This window comes from Hesperophylax consimilis, chromosome 10 (assembly GCF_061612785.1).
Source record: "Hesperophylax consimilis isolate HC1 chromosome 10, BYU_Hcon_1.0, whole genome shotgun sequence".
Classification (NCBI taxonomy): Eukaryota; Metazoa; Arthropoda; class Insecta; order Trichoptera; family Limnephilidae; genus Hesperophylax; species Hesperophylax consimilis.
The window spans coordinates 13,909,298-13,928,257 of NC_142845.1; the positions used below are offsets into that span (position 1 = coordinate 13,909,298).

General features: G+C 37.8%; 1 protein-coding gene across 2 annotated transcripts in view; it reads left to right on the top strand.

Annotated features, from left to right (window-relative positions):
- Pdxk (pyridoxal kinase) overlaps nt 1-18,905 on the top strand; it is a 33,401-nt gene extending 14,496 nt beyond the window's left edge. Inside the window, exons 4-6 of one of the 2 annotated variants that reach the window (XM_089636614.1) lie at nt 875-1,144; nt 2,359-2,538; nt 14,408-18,905. In XM_089636614.1, coding sequence (XP_089492740.1) covers nt 875-1,144; nt 2,359-2,538; nt 14,408-14,520 — 563 coding nt within the window. In that variant the 3' untranslated portion in view covers nt 14,521-18,905. The remainder of the gene's footprint in view (nt 1-874; nt 1,145-2,358; nt 2,539-14,407) is intronic. The other variant, XM_089636613.1, reaches the window with a different exon arrangement.
- The last annotated feature ends 55 nt before the right edge of the window (nt 18,906-18,960 follow it).

The following is an 18,960-nucleotide window of genomic DNA, read 5'->3' on the forward strand; positions in this document are numbered from 1 at the left end:
ATATGTTTTTTATCATGTTCTGTTTTTAAATTTCACCTTTGTTTTCGATAGTGAATTAATGCAAATCTTGGAAGCGGAAATCAACCCACTTCCCGACATCCAATCGAGCTGAAACTCGGCAGAGAAACTCGTTGTTGATGATAATATATTCATTTTCAATTTGGGAAGCTTGTGTATGGGTATTGCCGCCACGGGAACTATTTATTGGATAACTAACATTTCCTCCATAGGTCACCCACGGTGGTTGGCTACATTTTCTCACTTAGCAGGGGTGCCTGTATTCACGGGGTTTGGATTGTCTAGAATGTCTAGATCTTGGCAGCAGGATTCTCTCAAGCCATCGCCTTGCACAGAAATGGAAGAGATGAATTCAAAAGTCACTCCTGGACACACTGACTCCCCGATTCCTACCCAACTCTCAAACCTATTTCCTTCCCAGATCTTCCTCTCCTTAAAAAAATCTTTCACACAACATCCCCAAAGATGGCATAGGCCCTGAAGGAAAATATTGTAAAATGCAATTAATATACGGAGCTTTTTTCTGAATTAATGGTTGATATTACAGCAGTTAATATATGATATAACGGTCAGTCTTACCCAATTGAGATTTGGCTCAGTTGTTAGCGCAGTTGACTCCAGTCCCTAAGGAGGAAGGTTCAATCTTTAAAAATTTATTTTTTTAGACTTTTTAAAAGTTTACAACAGTAAGAGCCAGTCCCTGGCATGAAGGTTCAATCCTCAGTCCAACCAAAAAACAGAAAAAAGTGTTACAGTAAAAAAACTTTGTTTTTTTCGGGTTGATTTTTTTTTCATGTCCGTTACCGTGAGATTCTACTATTGATGACAATACTATTATGTTACTTTTTATTTCCAGTGTGCGACCCTGTGATGGGCGACAACGGCAAGATGTACGTCCCCGAAGAGATGCTCCCCGTGTATCGTGAGACCATCATACCGCTGGCGGACATCATCACGCCCAACCAGTACGAGGCCGAGCTGCTGACGGGCATCACCATCCGCAGCGTAGAGGACGCCTGGCGTGCCATCGGCTGCCTGCACGAGCACGGCATCAAAGTGGTGGTGTTTTCCAGCACGGAGCTCGGCGACGCGAGCGGAATGCTCGGCCTAGCCAGCACTATTGACGGTAAATAATTATATTATTTTGAGACTACTGCAGTGATGCATGACGGCCGGCATCATAGTCCAGTTGTAACGCATTGGACTGCCATTCCGAAGGTCGCGGGTTCGAACCCGGCGTGCGCAAATAAATTTTATTTGATTAATTTGTGTTATTTCACAATTAATTAATTAAAATAATATATAGTATATTTGCGGCACGTTCCAGAGTGGAAGATACTACCAGTATCGCCCTGGTGTAAGACCACCATTCAGAATTGAAACGTTGCTCCAAATGGCTTTAGCCGTGTTTAGTGACTAGATCTGAATAGCCAGGTAATTCTCCACCTTCCTCTTTCCCTTCCTCACTTACCTTCAGCCTCACAACATCCCCCAATTGGGGATGCCATAGTCTCACTGGCTCCAGACGGGAGCATTTGGGACTCTTGTGAGGTATTCACTATAAAAAAAAAAAAAAAAAATAGAACTGGCAGAGGAAAGTTGAAAGTAGACTAAATGCTGTAGAAATGAGATCTTGAGGAATACGTTTGGTAAAACAATGTTTGACTTTGAAAATAATGAATAAGATTAAGAAAAGGATTTTTCGGAAATGTGACATTGCATTGTCACTGAACAGATTCACCACTCGCACTATTACAACCCTACTTGGGGATGGTGCTGATTTACGAAATTTTATACTGCTTCCCACATTTTACAGATAAATCACTTGTTAAGTTAAAATTATTTAAAAAGTTTGCTTGTCATGCTAAACACTTGCAAAATCAAATTACTCGCAATCTATGGTTCCACTGTATCATAAATAATAATATTATATATATTATTTACAACACAATTCATTTTTTTAAATATTTATGTTGAGGGATCAGTAGGATTTATAGGCCCTGTTAGAAGTTCTACCGAGCCGAACCCTCTGATATGAAAATATCTGGAGTCGGTGAATTTTTTTTTCCCATTTGATCTCTGGTGAGTTGACGTGTTGTTGTTCTTGTATTGTTTTGTATTTATTTTACTTATATAATGCACTTGCATAGTGTTGATTGACTAGCTGATCATTTGTGGAAGGGTTTAGTTTTTCCTATGGGGAAGATTTAACCCGGACAACAAAATCGGAAGCATAAAATAAGTTAATTAAATTAATGTTTCTTTTTTAAAAAATTATTTATCTAGATAACTCTTTGTCTACAATTTAATAATTTTACATAACTGTTATGTTTTGTCAAGGTCGCCGTTACACAATAAAGATTCCCAAGTTGCCAGTTTTCTTCATCGGAACTGGAGACCTGTTTGCTTCCCTCATGTTGGCCTGGACATACAAAACCAACAACGATGTGAAGTTTTCCCTTGAAAAGACCATTGCCACAATGCAGCAAATATTGAAGGACACATATCGTTATGCTAAAGGTTAGGAAATTATCATTTTACATAATACTACAAATATTGAAAGACACATATCGATATGCCAGGGGTTAGTACCATATGTAAATTATCTTTTTACATAATACAAATATTGAAGGCCAAATATCGTTATGCTAATGGTTGGTAAATTATCTCCAGTCACTCCTGGACACATTCAAAACGGTTACATGACAAAACAGAATGTATGTACCTAAGGTTTCGCTGTTTACAGAATACGCTAACATTCTCGTATAGTTCTGCAGGCGATATCCAAAACGAACTACTGCACCAAATTGTGACCGGATAAATCATCAAAATGATAATTCATCACATCTTTAAAAAGTTATAAAAAGTCATGGAAAGTGATGAAACAAAAACTTTATTAACTGGGTTAAGTAGCTTAGGTTAGGTTTAATTTTTTTTTTCATCGTTTCTGATGACTTTATATCACTTTTTAAAGGTGTTAAATTGTCACTGTGTTGAGTTATCATGGAACCGCTCCAAATATGGGCACAAGTAGCTTTGCATTTGTTATGCACTGTTATCATTTGCATATAAACTTACAGAAACAATCATATTAACAGATTTATATTCACTGTAAAATCCACACAGTTATACAACCAGCTAAATATAGGAAGAATGATTACGAGATTCTAACACTTACAGCGCCACCAGCGAACCCCCTCCCTCCGAAGGACCGCGCCAGTCCTGGAGCCAGGAGAAAGCTTTAGTTCAGCACAGGTCATGGCACTCTGCGGTCGCTCCAAAATGGGAGAAACAATAGTGCACCCGCCGCCCTGACGTGAAGTAAACAACCGACATTATAAGACGCGTAGAAGTACCTTTGTAGCGTTGACCTCAAAGATATTAGAAGAACGAGATATGCTATGTTAGCCGCCGGACCGTAGGCGGAGTACTACCTAATTAGGGTACTTTGAATACTATCGGGACGTGTACGCACAGAAATCTGTTCTATGTATTAGTGCGGATACCTTAGCGTAAACGAAGGTGTGTAGTAGTATTGGTGAACAAAACCGGCGACACTGGGCAAAACAATTCCGCACAGTATGAACTGCTCATAGCACATCTCGTTCTTCTAATATCTTTGGTTGACCTCGATGCTCAGTTCTCGAACCCAGCGGTTCAATGTATACTGGCAATTCAAATCGCTCAAATTCATAGTTAAAATCTCACCAAAATCAAACAACCGACGGTTGGTGTTTACCTGAAAAACCAGTGAAGTGATTCATCCAATTTAGTTTAGTCTAAACGGCCTAGTCATTACAATTTTAAGTGATTAAAGTGACAATTTGAAGTGACAGTGACCGCCTTGCTAACTCAATCAAAACCTTTTATTACAACAAATACAAACGGACCTGTGCCCTCACAATTAATATTATAATTATTTATCGATACGTCACAGGCGGTCAGTAGCCTGGTGGTATAAACGTTTCGCCAATTCTCTCCGTGGAATACGGGAAGTCAGTTCAAACCCCACAGTTTCCAAAAAAAAAAAAAAACTTTGCTGCTTTTTTTTTTCAACCGCATTTTTTTGTTCTTTTAAATTTAATTTTAATATAATAAATAATATATATATAATATAATATATAATATAAATAATTTAATTTTAATATGGTATAAACGTTTCGCCAATTCTCTCCGTGGAATACGGAAAGTCAGTTCAAACCCCACAGTTTCCAAAAAAAAAAAAAAAAAACTTTGCTGCTTTTTTTTCAACCGCATTTTTTTGTTCTTTTAAATTTAATTTTAATCTGCATTGTAACGTGTGATATTTTTGAAACCCTTTAAACAAAAAAAATATAGAACATCTAATTAAACAATAAACTTATTTTAAAAAATACACAATGAGCAGCACCAGAGGCAAGACAACCATTCTGGATAGCGAAGATAAAATCATACAGTTCCTAGAAAAAAAAATGGACGTAATGAAAAAAGACATAATGTCTCAAATAGCTATTCAAAACATTGAAAACCAAAAAAACATCGATAGCTTAAAAAAAGATATGTCGGAAATTATAGAAAAAAAATTCTCTGCTGAATTAAAAGATGTAAAAAACCTCAAGAACCAGCTGTGCGAACTCACCAAGACCATTGACTTTCTTTCACTAAAAATCGATGACTATGAAGTAGAGAGAAATAAACTACACAAAAAAATTAAGGAAGTGGAAAAAGAAAACAAAAATTTAAAATCTGTTGTAAATCAATCTCTACAAAACTGCCTTGAAACATCGCTCGAAATCAACGGAATCGAAACTAAAAAAGAAGAAAATCCTAAATTACCTATTGAATGCATCTTTAAAAAAATAGGGTGTGAAGATTTACTAAATAATAATTCCATAATAAACATTTACACCAACTCACTAAAGAAATGTATAACAATAAAGATGGCTACAAAAGAACTGAAAGACAGGATCCTTTCCCAAAAAAAGAAAGCGGGATATTTCTCCGCCAAAGATATAAATCACTCCACCTCGATAAACCCTATCTACATAAATGAAAAGCTGACGCCACAAAACAAGCAATTACTCTGGCTAGCGAGAGCAACAAAGGCGATGGGTTACCAATACGCGTGGACGAAGAACGGGAACGTCCTTCTCCGCAAAAATAAGGATACTCCAATTATATACATCAGAGACGCGAGCGACATACCCCTTCAATAACCTGGACTCCCTCCTGTACCTTCAAAGATGACCTCCGGACTCAACTAAAAATGGCCCCTTCAGAAGAAAACAGCATCCCTGAAACTCTTGAATGTGACAATTTTGAAGATGTAAACACACTTTTCTACGACACATCTTTCAACATACTAAACATGAACATCAGAAGCATTCGAAAAAATTTTGATGATTTCTGTATCCTTTTAAATTCGTTAACCTTCCAAATTGATTTTATTGCACTCACTGAAACACAAATGCGTGAATGTACCCCTTTCAACTTACCAAACTACACTACTTTTTCAATTCCGTCTAGACACACCTCTCACGATGGCATAACCATATTTTACAATATACACACCATATCCAACATTAGCATAGACAACACTCATTTCAAATATGCAAATGCCGTCCATGCAACCTTCTCCTCCAAAGGAAAAAAATACTCAATTTTAACAGCATACCGCTCCCCTTCTTTATCCCCAATTTTGTTTACACAAGAAATCAAAACTTTTATCAACAATAACAGCTCTAATCAATTCGATTTTGCATTTTTTATGGGTGATATTAACATAAATATACAAAACGCTGTATTAAATCCGACCGCAAACGAATATCTAAATGTTCTATACTCCACAGGATACCTATCATATATAAACAACACTACCAGACCTAATCATCCAAACGATACATGTCTTGACCATATATTTCTAAAAACACACAAAAATTTCCAACATAAATCCGCTACATTAAAAATCGACATAACTGACCACTATCCCACCTTTTACGGCCATCATACACCAAATTTATCCATCTCTGTTGAACCGAAAAACAAAGCAATGATTAAAATCAACTATTCAACTTTAAATAACTTACTGAACGAAGAATCGTGGATCGCTGTCCTATCTAATGACAACCCAAATTTGGCTTTAAATACCTTCTATGAAATACTTCAAAATTATATTAAAAAAAGTCAAGAAACAATAGCACCGCCAAAAAGTAAGCACAAACACATAAAACCGTGGATTACGCGCGGACTAATAATCTCAATACAACACAGAAACAAACTTTTTAAGATCTATAAAAATCACGAAAAATATTGCACATCCAAAAACGAAGCACAGAACCACACCAAACGGAACGAATACATTTTATTTAGAAACTACCTAAACTCAATCATAAAAAAACAAAAACAACAATACTACTCTACACAACTACATAATGCTCATAACGACTCCAAAAAAACATGGCACGTCATAAACGAAATCTCAAACAGGAACCAAAAAGTTCATAAAATTCCTCAAAAAATCATTACTGACAATAACACAACCATCGAAGACGCTGAGAGCATTGCAAACAATTTCAATCACTTCTTTACAAACATCGCCTCAACCCTCATAGATGATAATCCCAGTCTTAGCATTCACTCGAATCAAATTCCTCCCGGCCTTTCAGATTCTAATGTCAATACATATGAACTATCTACATTCAACGAAATAACAGAACTTGAAATCTCAAAACAAATTGACAACCTTAAAGAGAAGTCTGCAAATGGCCCAGATAACATTAGCAATACCACAATTAAATCAATTAAAAAGCATATAATCATTCCAATACATCATATTTTCAACAACTGCATCAGGCATAGCATTTACCCCAATGACTTCAAACTCTCTCACATCATTCCAATACATAAATCCGGATCTCAATTCAAAACAGACAACTACAGACCTATAACTTTAACTTCTCAATTATCCAAAATCTTCGAAAAGTGTTTAAAACGACAAATTATGAACTTTCTAGAATCTAATGATATCCTCTCAGCTAATCAATACGGCTTTAGAACCAAACTGTGCACCGATGACGCTATCTTTAGCTTAACCAAAAGCATATACTCTAACCTTGACTCTAACACTAAAACGCTAACCATTTTCTTGGATTTAAAGAAAGCGTTTGACACAGTCAACCACAGAATTTTATTAAAAAAAATCTCTAAAGTCGGTATTAAAAACAAAAGTTTCATGTTATTAAAAAGCTATATATTGAATCGCCAACAACGCACAAAAATAGGAACAAGCTTAAGTACCTATGACTTGACAAAACATGGTATTCCTCAAGGAACTGTCTTAGGGCCACTACTCTTTCTAATCTACATCAATGACCTATGCCATATTGCAATACCAGGTAAAATTCTCTCTTTTGCCGATGATACTGCAATAACAGTACAAGGTAAAACGTGGGAAGAAACAACCAGTAAAGCCAACAAATGTATTGCAACAGTCAAAGATTGGCTTGATAGAAATCTCCTCAGTCTAAATTTGAATAAAACTATCTTTATTCCCTTTTACAATTCCCAAAAGTCATCCCCTAAAAATAATCTTAATCTGAAGTTCCACAACCCTAATTGTAACTTTGCGACATGCTTAAATTGCGAAGACGTGAAATTCGGACAATATATCAAGTATTTAGGAGTTACTATAGACTGCCAACTCAAATGGACTTACCATATAGAAAAGACGGTCAATAAACTGAGATACCTAAGTTACATTTTCAAACGAATGAGCAACATTGTCAATATAAGAACCATGAAACTTGTTTATGACGCGTTAGTGCTTTCATCTATTTCCTATGGAATAATTGCCTGGGGAGGAACTTACAATAATCACGTAAAACCCTTAGAAATCGCTCAGAAATCCATCATTAAAATAATGTACCAAAGGACCAAGACATATCCCACCAACCAGTTATTTCAAGAAACAGAAATCATGGAACTAAGACGGATCTATTGTATTCAATGTCTCAAATTTATATTTACGCGTCCTATCAATTTCACCAAAAACACAAATCGCTCGAGCCAGAGACATACCACATGCGTGTTCACAGTCCCTCACTGCAAAACTAGGCTGGGCCAAAGGCACATCAACTATATTGCCCCAAAATTGTTCAATTCTTTACCCAATTCCATCAACATGTCTCAAAACCTGAACTTATATAAGAAAAATGTTAAAAGTTGGATAAGAAATAATTTCGAAGCGAGTAACTTTTTTCTATAATTTAAGCCATCTGTTTCTAAATAACTAAACTACCACATGTCTTTCTGTAAATTAAAGATTAATTTCTTTAAATCAAAGAAATATATACATGCATCTATGTTTTATGTGTGTGTGTGGGTGTGTGTGTGTGTGCGTGAGTGTGTGTGCGTGTGTCTGTGTGTGCGTGTGTCTGTGTGTGCGTGTGTCTGTTTGTGCGTGTATCTGTGTGTGTATGTGTGTGTGTGTGTGTGTGTGTGTGTGTGTGTATATGTTTGTAAATTTAAAAAAAAAAAAAAGAAAAAATAGAAACTTCTCTAAAAAAAAAAACCAATCACATTGATCTCTATAGATACATTTAACAAGTTTAAAAAAAACTATATTTTAAACACCACTGTTTTATCCTTACACTATAATACCCACGCTCAGGCTTCGCCTTTGTGGGATTTTTTTGTTACTCTTTCATTCTATATTACTATGTATGTACCTGAATTGTATATGTATCAAAAATTTTGTTAATAAAAAAAAAAAAAAAAAAAAAAAAAAATTCTATTGTATTATATCTGGCTGGTCTGTGCTTGCCATTACTTCTATGGTCGAAATCTGTATGCGCCATCAATCCTACTAGAAATTAAGTAGAATGTTGTATACACTCCCGAATAATCGATCTTCCATCAGAGAAAGATGACTCTGGGCGCCAGCAGACGCGGCCCGTGACTGTAATTACAAGCAGTGCATTTCACTTTTAAAATGTACCTAGTCTGTAATTTAGGTGAAGCAAATTAAGAATGGGAACACCTACTGCAATTCATTCTATCTTCTAAGTTATATTTGTAAAATAACTGATTAAATAACACAAAATTAACTTGAAAATAAAGGACACTCAATTCATCGTTGAAAATATAGCGAAACCGTTTGATTTCACCGCGAACGAGTTCCAATGTGTTAATGTTGTTGCGTTAACATTGAACATTAGTATTTCTAAGCGATTCCATTCCAAACGCATTGGATTACGCATGATCAAAGTGATGCAAAATTCACTCGCCGTCAAATCACTTCGATAATGCACGGATTGGTTATGTATCTGCACTGCTCTAACACGTAATTTGACGTTAAGAGTGTAATCTGTCTCGCTCATGTCACCGTTTCGGCTACTTCGGGCTGTCTCGATACTGCCCGACGCTGTTTTAGTAGTATGGTAAAAGTTGGTTTTGTGCATATCTGGGTATGCACGGAATGCGCGGAATTTTTTTACTAGAAGATAGCTCAAATAATGACCTGACGAGAATTACGAATTTCTGACATCGATCACTGGGGCACAGATGTCGTTGTAATCTGTTATTTGGAGATTGAAGACAAGCAGTGCAATGCACAAATGCACGTACCAAGGAACCGCCTCTGGGCGCCAGCTACCATTTCAGAGAGAGACGTTCCACTACCAACTCATCTGCGAGATATTTTTTTTTTTCTTCACATTTATAGTTTTACAACATAGTAATATTGATTTATATTATACGGGGTGCAACAAAACAGACCGTGCAGTTTTGAAGGGCCAGTACATCCCGTGTGGTAGGTGGAGGAACCTGCGATGGGTCTCATTGTATCGGGAGGGTTTTGTCGTTTTCAGTCATTACCATGGTTTGGTCCGGACACACCGGGGCTTTGCACTCCGCACGTTTCTTGAAAATGGCCATTCTTTCAGCGAGCCTTCCACCAGCAATTTGCGACTTCTTCCTGTGGAGCTACCTGAAGGAAAATATTTTGAAACATCGGCCTCACACCTTGGAAGAACTCAAGCATCGAAATCGAGAGGAATTCGTCTTCACCAATGAATTCGTCTTCACCAATGAATTCGTCTTCACCAATGCTGCTGGGGGCCATCATCTTTCTAATGTCATCTTCAGGACTTGATGCATAAAACAGCATGATTTACCGAAAAAAATAAACCCTTTTTCAAAACTACACTATCTGTTTTGCCGCACCCTGTATTACACAAACTATCCCGGTTGCATTTATATTGTACCATACAGCCTCTATGTACAATCAATCAGTGGTATTATTGTGAAGATCTTAGAGAACATGTGAGGCCAACTTAACTCTGAGAGATCTCTCACAGAGCCGGTAAGTCCCCTTTAACCCCGAAAGGTTCATCCGCAAGTACTGTAACCTCAAAAAATAGATTCACACTTGAAAAATACACCAGTATGCACATATAATATAATATACCTACTTTAAGGCATGGCTGAAATTTTAGGTTCTTCGTCGGTCGGGAATTTTTAGATTGGCCGAAATTCAGGGAGTGATTAGATGGGTATGGTGTTTCACCCTATTTGCTGAGAGTTTTCAAAGCTCCGTGGCTCACGACACAAATGACAGTTTCATTAGCTTAGAAATCCCAGACAACATAAAAACTGTGCAAATTTCATAATGCCTGAGATCATTTTTTTTTTTTTTAATGTGACACCTCACAAGAGTGTCCCTGCCTGTGCAGTGTACAGACAGGGGAACTATGTCACCACCCGGTTGGGCGGCGTTGTGAGGCGGAATAAGGTAGGGGCTGTAGGAAGGGATTTGTTAATGCGGGCCTTAAAGAGGCTCGGATTATAGGAGGGAGGAAAAACAAATGCCGGTAGCTCGTTCCACATACGAGCCGACTTACACAAAAACGAGTCGTAAAAACGGCCCGTTCTCATGAAGCTAACGTCAACCATGAACGGGTGTTCAGTTCGTGTCCGTCGAGTTTCGCGCACGTGCACCGGTGCAGCAGGAATCAATGCTGCTAGCTCCTTGGAGCAGGCTCCATTGAAATACCTGTAGAACAGACACAGCATGCCTACATTGCGTCTATGCATTAGAGAAGGCAATCGGTCTGTTAACAACGGATTGTCAATCAGACGGATCGCTCTCCTTTGCACAGATTCAAGCAGGTTTATCAAGTATTTTGGGGCACCAGCCCAAAGGTGGCTCCCAAATTCAATAGTTGGGCGGACTTGAGACTTGTACAGGGTCAGCAGCTGGTCACTGTTGAAGAATCTCCTAGCCCTGGACAAGACGCCCAACTTTTTGGAGGCCTGATTTACTCGGGCTTCTATGGATCCATGATACTTGAGCTGGTCTGATATAGTAACTCCAAGCATTTCAATGGAGTCTTTATTGGGGAGAGTGCTCCCATCAAATTGCACCAGACAGTCATTGATCTCCCTCTTTGCCGAAATCAGACACGCTTGGGTTTTTGAGACGTTAAAACTGACCAAGTTGGCCTTACCCCAAGCACGAACCATCTCGAGGTGGTGGTCAATTTTTTGCTTCAAAACTTCCCGAGCTGTTCGGACATCATAGGTGGAAGGGGGCCTGTCAAAAATATAACCCTCGTGAACGGTGCTGTCATCAGCGTAGCAGTGAATTGGTGCACATTCAACGAGATCGTTGATGTGCAATAAAAACAGCGTCGGAGACAGCACAGATCCTTGTGGCACCCCCGCATTGATTTGGTGCGGTGAGGAAGAAGAGCCGTCAACCACGGTTTGAATTGTTCATCCCCTCAGAAAGTCTGCAATCCAACTATGCAGGGTTGGGTGGATCCCATACGATGGTAACTTCCCGATGCCAGATGCCTGGTGCCAGACTCTATCAAAGGCTTTGGAGATATCCAACCCAACGGTTTGAGTTTCACCAAAACGTTCCATGTACCGCCCCCAAATATGCGTCACATATGCGAGTAGATCGCCACACGATCGGTTTCGACGAAATCCATATTGTCGATCGCTTAGGATATTGTTATTCTCGAGATATGTGAGCAATTTGTTGTTAACCACCCTTTCTAATACCTTCGAGAGTATGGAAGTGATGGCTATGGGGCGGTAGTTAGAAGGGTCGGAGCGGTCCCCCTTTTTTGGGATTGGGTGGACGATTGCCTTTTTCCAAAGATCTGGCACCTTTCCACCTTTGAGAGAGAGCCTAAATAATTTCGCGAGCACTGGAGTCATTTCTGCAGAACACCTCTTGAGGACCAAGGCAGGTATTCCGTACGGCCCACTGGCTTTGTCGACTTTCAGCTCGTTCAAGACTCGGAGAACCTCTCTGTTCCGGATCTTCGGTTCCTCCATTTGAAAACCGCAGTGCGGAATGGAAGGGGGAGTCTCTCCGTTATCTTGAAGAGTTGAGTTTTCCGTGAAAATTTTGCCTAATAATTCAGCTTTCTCGCGGGCCGAGTTAGCCAGCCGACCATCAGGCTTGGTCAGAGGTGGGAAAGTGGTTCTGCAGAAATTTCTTCCGATCGAGCTAGCGAGTGACCAGAAAGCACGGCTACCAGTGGGGCAGTCAGCCAGCTTTTTCGCAATTCTCTGGTCGTGATCGCTCTTAGCTCTATTTAGAACTCTCTTACAATCCTTTGCCCGTTTTCGGTATTCCGAAAGGTTATTCATGGAGCTAATCTTCCGGAGTGCATTAAAAGCCGTATTTTTGAGTCTGACAGCTTCAGCACAGCGATGGTCAAACCACGGTTTTGTGCCCGCTCCAGAGGATTTGACGGAGAAGGGAATGTAGCAATCCATTGCTGATGTGATTACTTCTCCTACCTCGCGTGCACAAATTGATGGGTCCTCGGAGCTAAAGCATAAAGTACTCCAAGGAAAGGCGCCAAAGAAAGACCGCATGCCGTCCCATTTTGCTGCCCTGTAGTGCCATACGTTCCTCTTTACATGTTTGTCGGGTTGACGGTTCATGGAGGATGGGACAGAGGTGGTAATCAGGCAGTGGTCAGAGGATCCTAAGGGCGCTGTCACCTCCACTCTGTACCCGAGTGGCTCACTAGTGAGAAACAAATCGAGTAGGTTGGCTCGATGTGATGGGATGTCTGGTATTCTAGTCGGAGATTCTACGAGTTGGCTTAGTCTATGGATAAGAGCAAAGGATTCCGCTGATCTACCGGCAGAGCTTGTTGGGCCCGAGAACTTCAGCCATTGTTCATTATGAACATTGAAGTCCCCCAGGATTACAAACTCGGCCGATGGGTAACGGGGCAAGAGAATATCTACAGTGTCACTCAAGTATTTAAACAACTCAACAGTGTCTGATTCGGCAAGGTTTGGTGAGCGATATAGGCACGCATAAATTCTCATCATACCGGTGAGATCCACACGTACCCATAACACTTCGTGTTTTGCGCTCTCGATATTTGCGAGACGAGCGCAGCTGATGTCAGCACGGCTTTAAAGGCAGACACCTCCTTTTGGCCTGAAAAGGCTTTCCAGATGATATCCTGGGCAGTTCAGATAGGAGGTATCTGGGGACTCGGCAATCTGTGTTTCCGTAAGGAAGAGGAGATGGGGATTTTGTGAGAGAAGGTGGTGGTGGATGGGAGTTAGGTTGGTGTGCAGACCGCGAATGTTAGCGAAATTCACCTTCATCCTCGGTCCACACTGAGGACTTCTACTGTTCGCTGTCGCTGAGTTTATATTAATTTGTTGTGAGTTCATAGTTTTTAAGTTTGTTTTATTTGTTTGTGGGATTTAGGATGGGTTGGGAAGGATTAGGTTAAAAAGGTTGGGTGGGGAGTTGGAGAGTGGAGCAACTGGATACACCAAATGTAAGGTATGTTCTTCTGACTGCGGTTCCAGGCAATGGGCAGGAGAGTCCGGCTGTGGAGGTCGCCCAGTGCGCCCCAAACGCTGGATGCTGGGTCCTCACCGGTCACGAACCGGCACAACATCAGCGGCAGGGTTTTTTCGCTGGCTGATGGGGCAGCCCACCCTTGGTCATGAGCCCAAGGGTCGGGCCCCTGTACTATCCAGCGGCCCGGACAGCGATAACCGGTTTACTGGATCTCCCTCAACCGGCCTCTCCCAGCCCGGCCCGCCCCGCAGTAAGTAGGCTGACCCATTCATCAGTGTGATCCAGAACGCACAACCCTACATGAGCCCGGGCACCCCTGCTAAGTCACCAAACGTAGCGAACCACTTCAGGTGACCTGTGGCAGAGGTGTTGGTAACCCAGAGTATGGTTCCCGGGGCGGCGGTACCCATTGACCACCTCCCAAATACGAATGGTTTCATACAATCTCTACCTTAGAGTTACTATTTTTTACATAATATTACTACGTTTAAAATGAATTTCTAGAACATAAAAATAAAATCTCTTTAACTCAAACATTAACATTATATTTGTTTCCAGTAAAATGCGGTGATGGCGAGTTAACCTGCGACAAAGTGGAATTGCGACTTATACAAAATAAGTCCGCCATCGAAAATCCACAAGTGGAAATACACGCCGTTCAAACAGATTAATTTACCATAATATTTTCCTGATCCAACCAACATTCATTACCAATTTGTGTATAAGAAATACAAACTCATCTCAGTCAACCTTAGATAATAATAACAAAGGGAGATATGGCATGGAAGCTGCCGACTGACACCAAGCTACGACCAAACTGCACGGATTATCGTAGCAGCATAGTCAATGAAAGTTTCGCGGTTTCAAACTAATAATAATACATGGCCCATCTCCCTTGTTTTTATTATCTATGCAGTCAACAATACTCTGTTTACCAAGAAGAAATAATGTTCACGTGTTTCACAGAATTTAAACAAGTTAATTTACAAGTATTAATATTAATTTACATCCTCGGTGAATAAATAACCACCCAAAAAATCTGTTAAACAATTATTGTTACTGGTTTAATTATTGTTATATACAACCATGTTTTGTTATTGTTGATTTCTGTATAAATATTATTTTTAGATGTTTACTAAATAATTTATTTAATTGAATATCGAATAAGGATCATAGAAAGCTAATTGTAGAAAAATGTAACATGTGGCTAAGCCTCCCCATAAAATATTGTTTAATTAAATATATAAAAAGCCCAAAATAATATTGTTAAGTACCAGAATCGGCATTTAACGGAAACCTTTCTAATGTCAAAAAACAAAATGGCACTGATTGGCCAATTGATGATAATGTTAAATTTTAATTTCTGTGAAACATTCAACCTCTTTTTAAATTTAGATTAATAACATTTAAAAAGATTATATTTATTAAACAAGTATGTACAACATAAAACCATAATAATATTTGCATAAAATGTAACTACATCATAATTTTTGCTATTACTCCAAACCAAAGTTTAAAAAAAAGTATTGACATACAAATATTTAATTTAACCCAGAGATTGTTCTTAAGAAAAGTTTATTTATTATAGATATGTTATAGAATTATCTGCATAGCAACTTAAACATTCCTCAAATGTTATCTTATTACAAATATATTTTTATACATTAGATAAAATGTATCTTATTTAATTTTTATAATAATTTATCTATTTCATCCGCAATTACTTTATCCTCAGCCAATAGACATATCACGGATTTTAACAATTTACATTAAGATTATTCTTAGCAATTATTTCACTGATGAAGAATAATGCACAGAATAGTAGAAATATTCAATATGTTAGATTGTGTGATTATTAAAACAGGGAGATCTATTTAACTTTCTTGCCAACCTTGTAAATTAGACTTAGCCCAACTTACATAAGCTAATTTTTGTTGTACATGATTTTCTATAGAACCTGACAGATTGTACACTCTGGTACTATACCCTGAAAGTTTGTAGGTGGTTAAGGCGATGCCATACGTAGTAATGCAAAATCATGTGTTTTTGGTTTGAATATTTGGTCACCTAGAAATTTTTCAGATACTGCGAGTATAATACATCTTGGCCCTTGAAATAATCAAGTATTTTTTAGATAAGTCTTTTTATAAGCCCAGAAAAAAATAATGTATAAGGCCTATGAAAACTGCTTTAAAGTTCAAAATCTCCTACTTACGAACCCATTTTCGGTTATGATTTTATTGTATAATGTGGCAAATTAAGTTATTTATAAAATGATCGGAAAAAAATTAAATATTTATGCCTGATAGGTATACACAAAATAAAATAAAAACCACTTTTTGGCCATGTTTTTTTCTTGCATAAATCAAAACAGGCGGATGGTGTTAAACGGGAATTTAAACCTTATCGCCATCTACGTAAGGGGTGTTATTGATAGCGGCTTGATTTAAAATATTACACGACGTAGTGCATCGCCTTAACCTGAATTCCAGCTTTTTCTATTAAATACATAAATCAAATTTAATCATGAAATAATTATGTTCTGCAAGTATTATAAGTTAGTTTTTTTTTTAAAGTTCTATGAATTAATCACAATAACAAAAAATAATTTTAAAATAAATAAACTGAACACAGCTGACATCAGTTTCAGTGACTGTCATTAGTATACTGGCTTTGTAGTTCGAATGACTGAAGTAGGCTAATCTGAGTACAGCTGACATCAGCTTAAATAACTGTCGTTATAGCCCAAAAGGCTGCAATTGGTTAACTTGAATACAACTGACATCAGCTTCTGCGAGTACACTGGCTTTGTAGCCCGAAAGGCTTAAGTTGGCTAATCTGAGTACAACTGACATCAGCTTTAATGACTGTCTAAGTAAATTGGCATTATAGCCCAAGAGGCTAAAGTTGGCTAATCTGAGTACAGCTGATATCAGCTTTAATGGCTGTTGTTAGTACATTTGAAATGTAAATATCAAACTGACGAAGTAGATGGCTAGCCCTCAGTATGAATGATCAAGCAATGCCGAAAGTTTTGCTTCCTTTGTGAACTTGGCTTAGGGTTAAACAAACTAAACGTAATTATCTAAATTAACTTTCTAACATAAAATGATGTATGTCATTTTTGTAAGAATTTGCCAACAAAACATGTTTCCGATTACTCTTTTCTAAATAATATCCGATAGACACGATTTTGTCAGTTTACAACATAATTTAACAAAGAGTTATTACAGAAAGCAAAAACAGGAAAAATCATTTATAAGCCAAGACTCCCTCCTTAGAAGTAATCCTCTGTAGGTACTATGTATGTATTAAAAACTTAGCCTTTGATTAGGGTGCATGAAATTCAATTGCTGACAATAATAATAAATATTATGTGATGTTTATTTGATTTACTTTGCAAAAATGTTTTTTATACTTGTATTGAACGTACTTACATTCAATAATTTATTAGCTGCTTGATATCTTGCATCTTGGACAGCTAATCTACATTTTTATTGACTGAGAATATCGAAGTCCTGTTTTAACTCGTTTGGCATTCTGTCTGTAAATTTGTTTGTATGTTCCGTTTCCGGTTTCGAAAATCTGGTGTTTTGACTATATGGCAACTTCGACTGAGGTTTTTAATATTATGGTACTTACCTGCCTACCTGCCTAAAGAAAGTATGAAAAAATAATTGTCATTATCAGTGGTGTCGCGAAACTGTGACTCCACTGTATTAGTTGGTGTAATGCTACGTATACATCCGCGAGCCGAACTGCCGAACAAAGCAACCGCAAATGACACGAAACGCCGCTTGCAGTTGATTCGTTCCTTTCCCATAATTAGTGGTACGGTTCGCGTTTCGGTTCGCAAATGTATACGTACCCTTAGGAGGAAAAATCCCTATGCAACACTCCCGAAGTACCAGTCCCAGAACTATGTTAATTGCAATTTTGTTATAGAGACAATTTAATTTTCTGCATCTGCCAAACATGATGGACAGTATTTCCTCAATGCTTTAAACCTTTCTGGAACATAAAAAATGCACAGATTTGGAGTATAGGAAAAAAGGAACTCAACTGTCCCAGTTGGGGTAACAAAGTCTGCCAGATTCTTGATGTATTCGAAATATGAATGTTAAAATATTTTATTCCGCAGTTGTGGTTATGTTATACATCATTCCTCACTTTCTGAGGTATTATTTTACGCTTCAATCCGCCCTGTCAGGTATTAATTTACACTGAGCCATAAATAAACCATTCACTAGATTGATATCTTCGGGCTTTTGTATGAAACAAATTGGACCTAAAAAAGCATAGATATGCCAATATATAGACAGTACAATTCTCGTTCGGAGCCTACTTATTATCCTATAAACCAATGAAAAACTCTAAAAGTTTATTCCATAGACTTTCAGAGTTTTTCATTGGTGGATATAGTTAGGCAATCATATGATGTCACAATATTTTGGTTCCAATTTTCAATCGGAGTCATGCCCATCTGATTTACACTGAGCTCTGGTGAGCTTCAAATGAGCATAATGCCACTGTATTGACATCTTGCAACAACTATACTGGTCATGGTGACATTTTGGGATGGTTTCATCTGATAGGTAGGACAATTGCAGGATTTGATATTGTGATCTCCTATCCACCAAGTCAAATGCATTCCTACCAATTCCATACATATTGCGTGAACAGTCAGTGTCATTTCTTTGGACAAATTGAATAATTCCTTATTTGAAATAAAATAATGTTGCATAAAATATACGATTTATAATTAAGTACCTACTTACAAATCTTATGATTTCAAAGGAAATTTTTGTTTTGATTTATGAAAAAAGAGAAAATAAGAAACATCCTTTTTTGGATGCAAGAACTACTAGTGTTAAATGTTTGACTTGAGGTGCTTCATATAGTAATTTATTGTTTGTTTGGGTCTCTGTAAAGTACAAACAAATTAAACAGTGCTAACTCTATTGTAATATTTATTTTGATGTATATTATAAATGGGCTTCCAAAATAAACAAAGATTAATGCTATAAATAATTAATGTATTCCTGTTTATTAAAATGTACAATATAAAATATTGTCTCAAGATATTGGTATTTTTATTAATTTTGTATTAT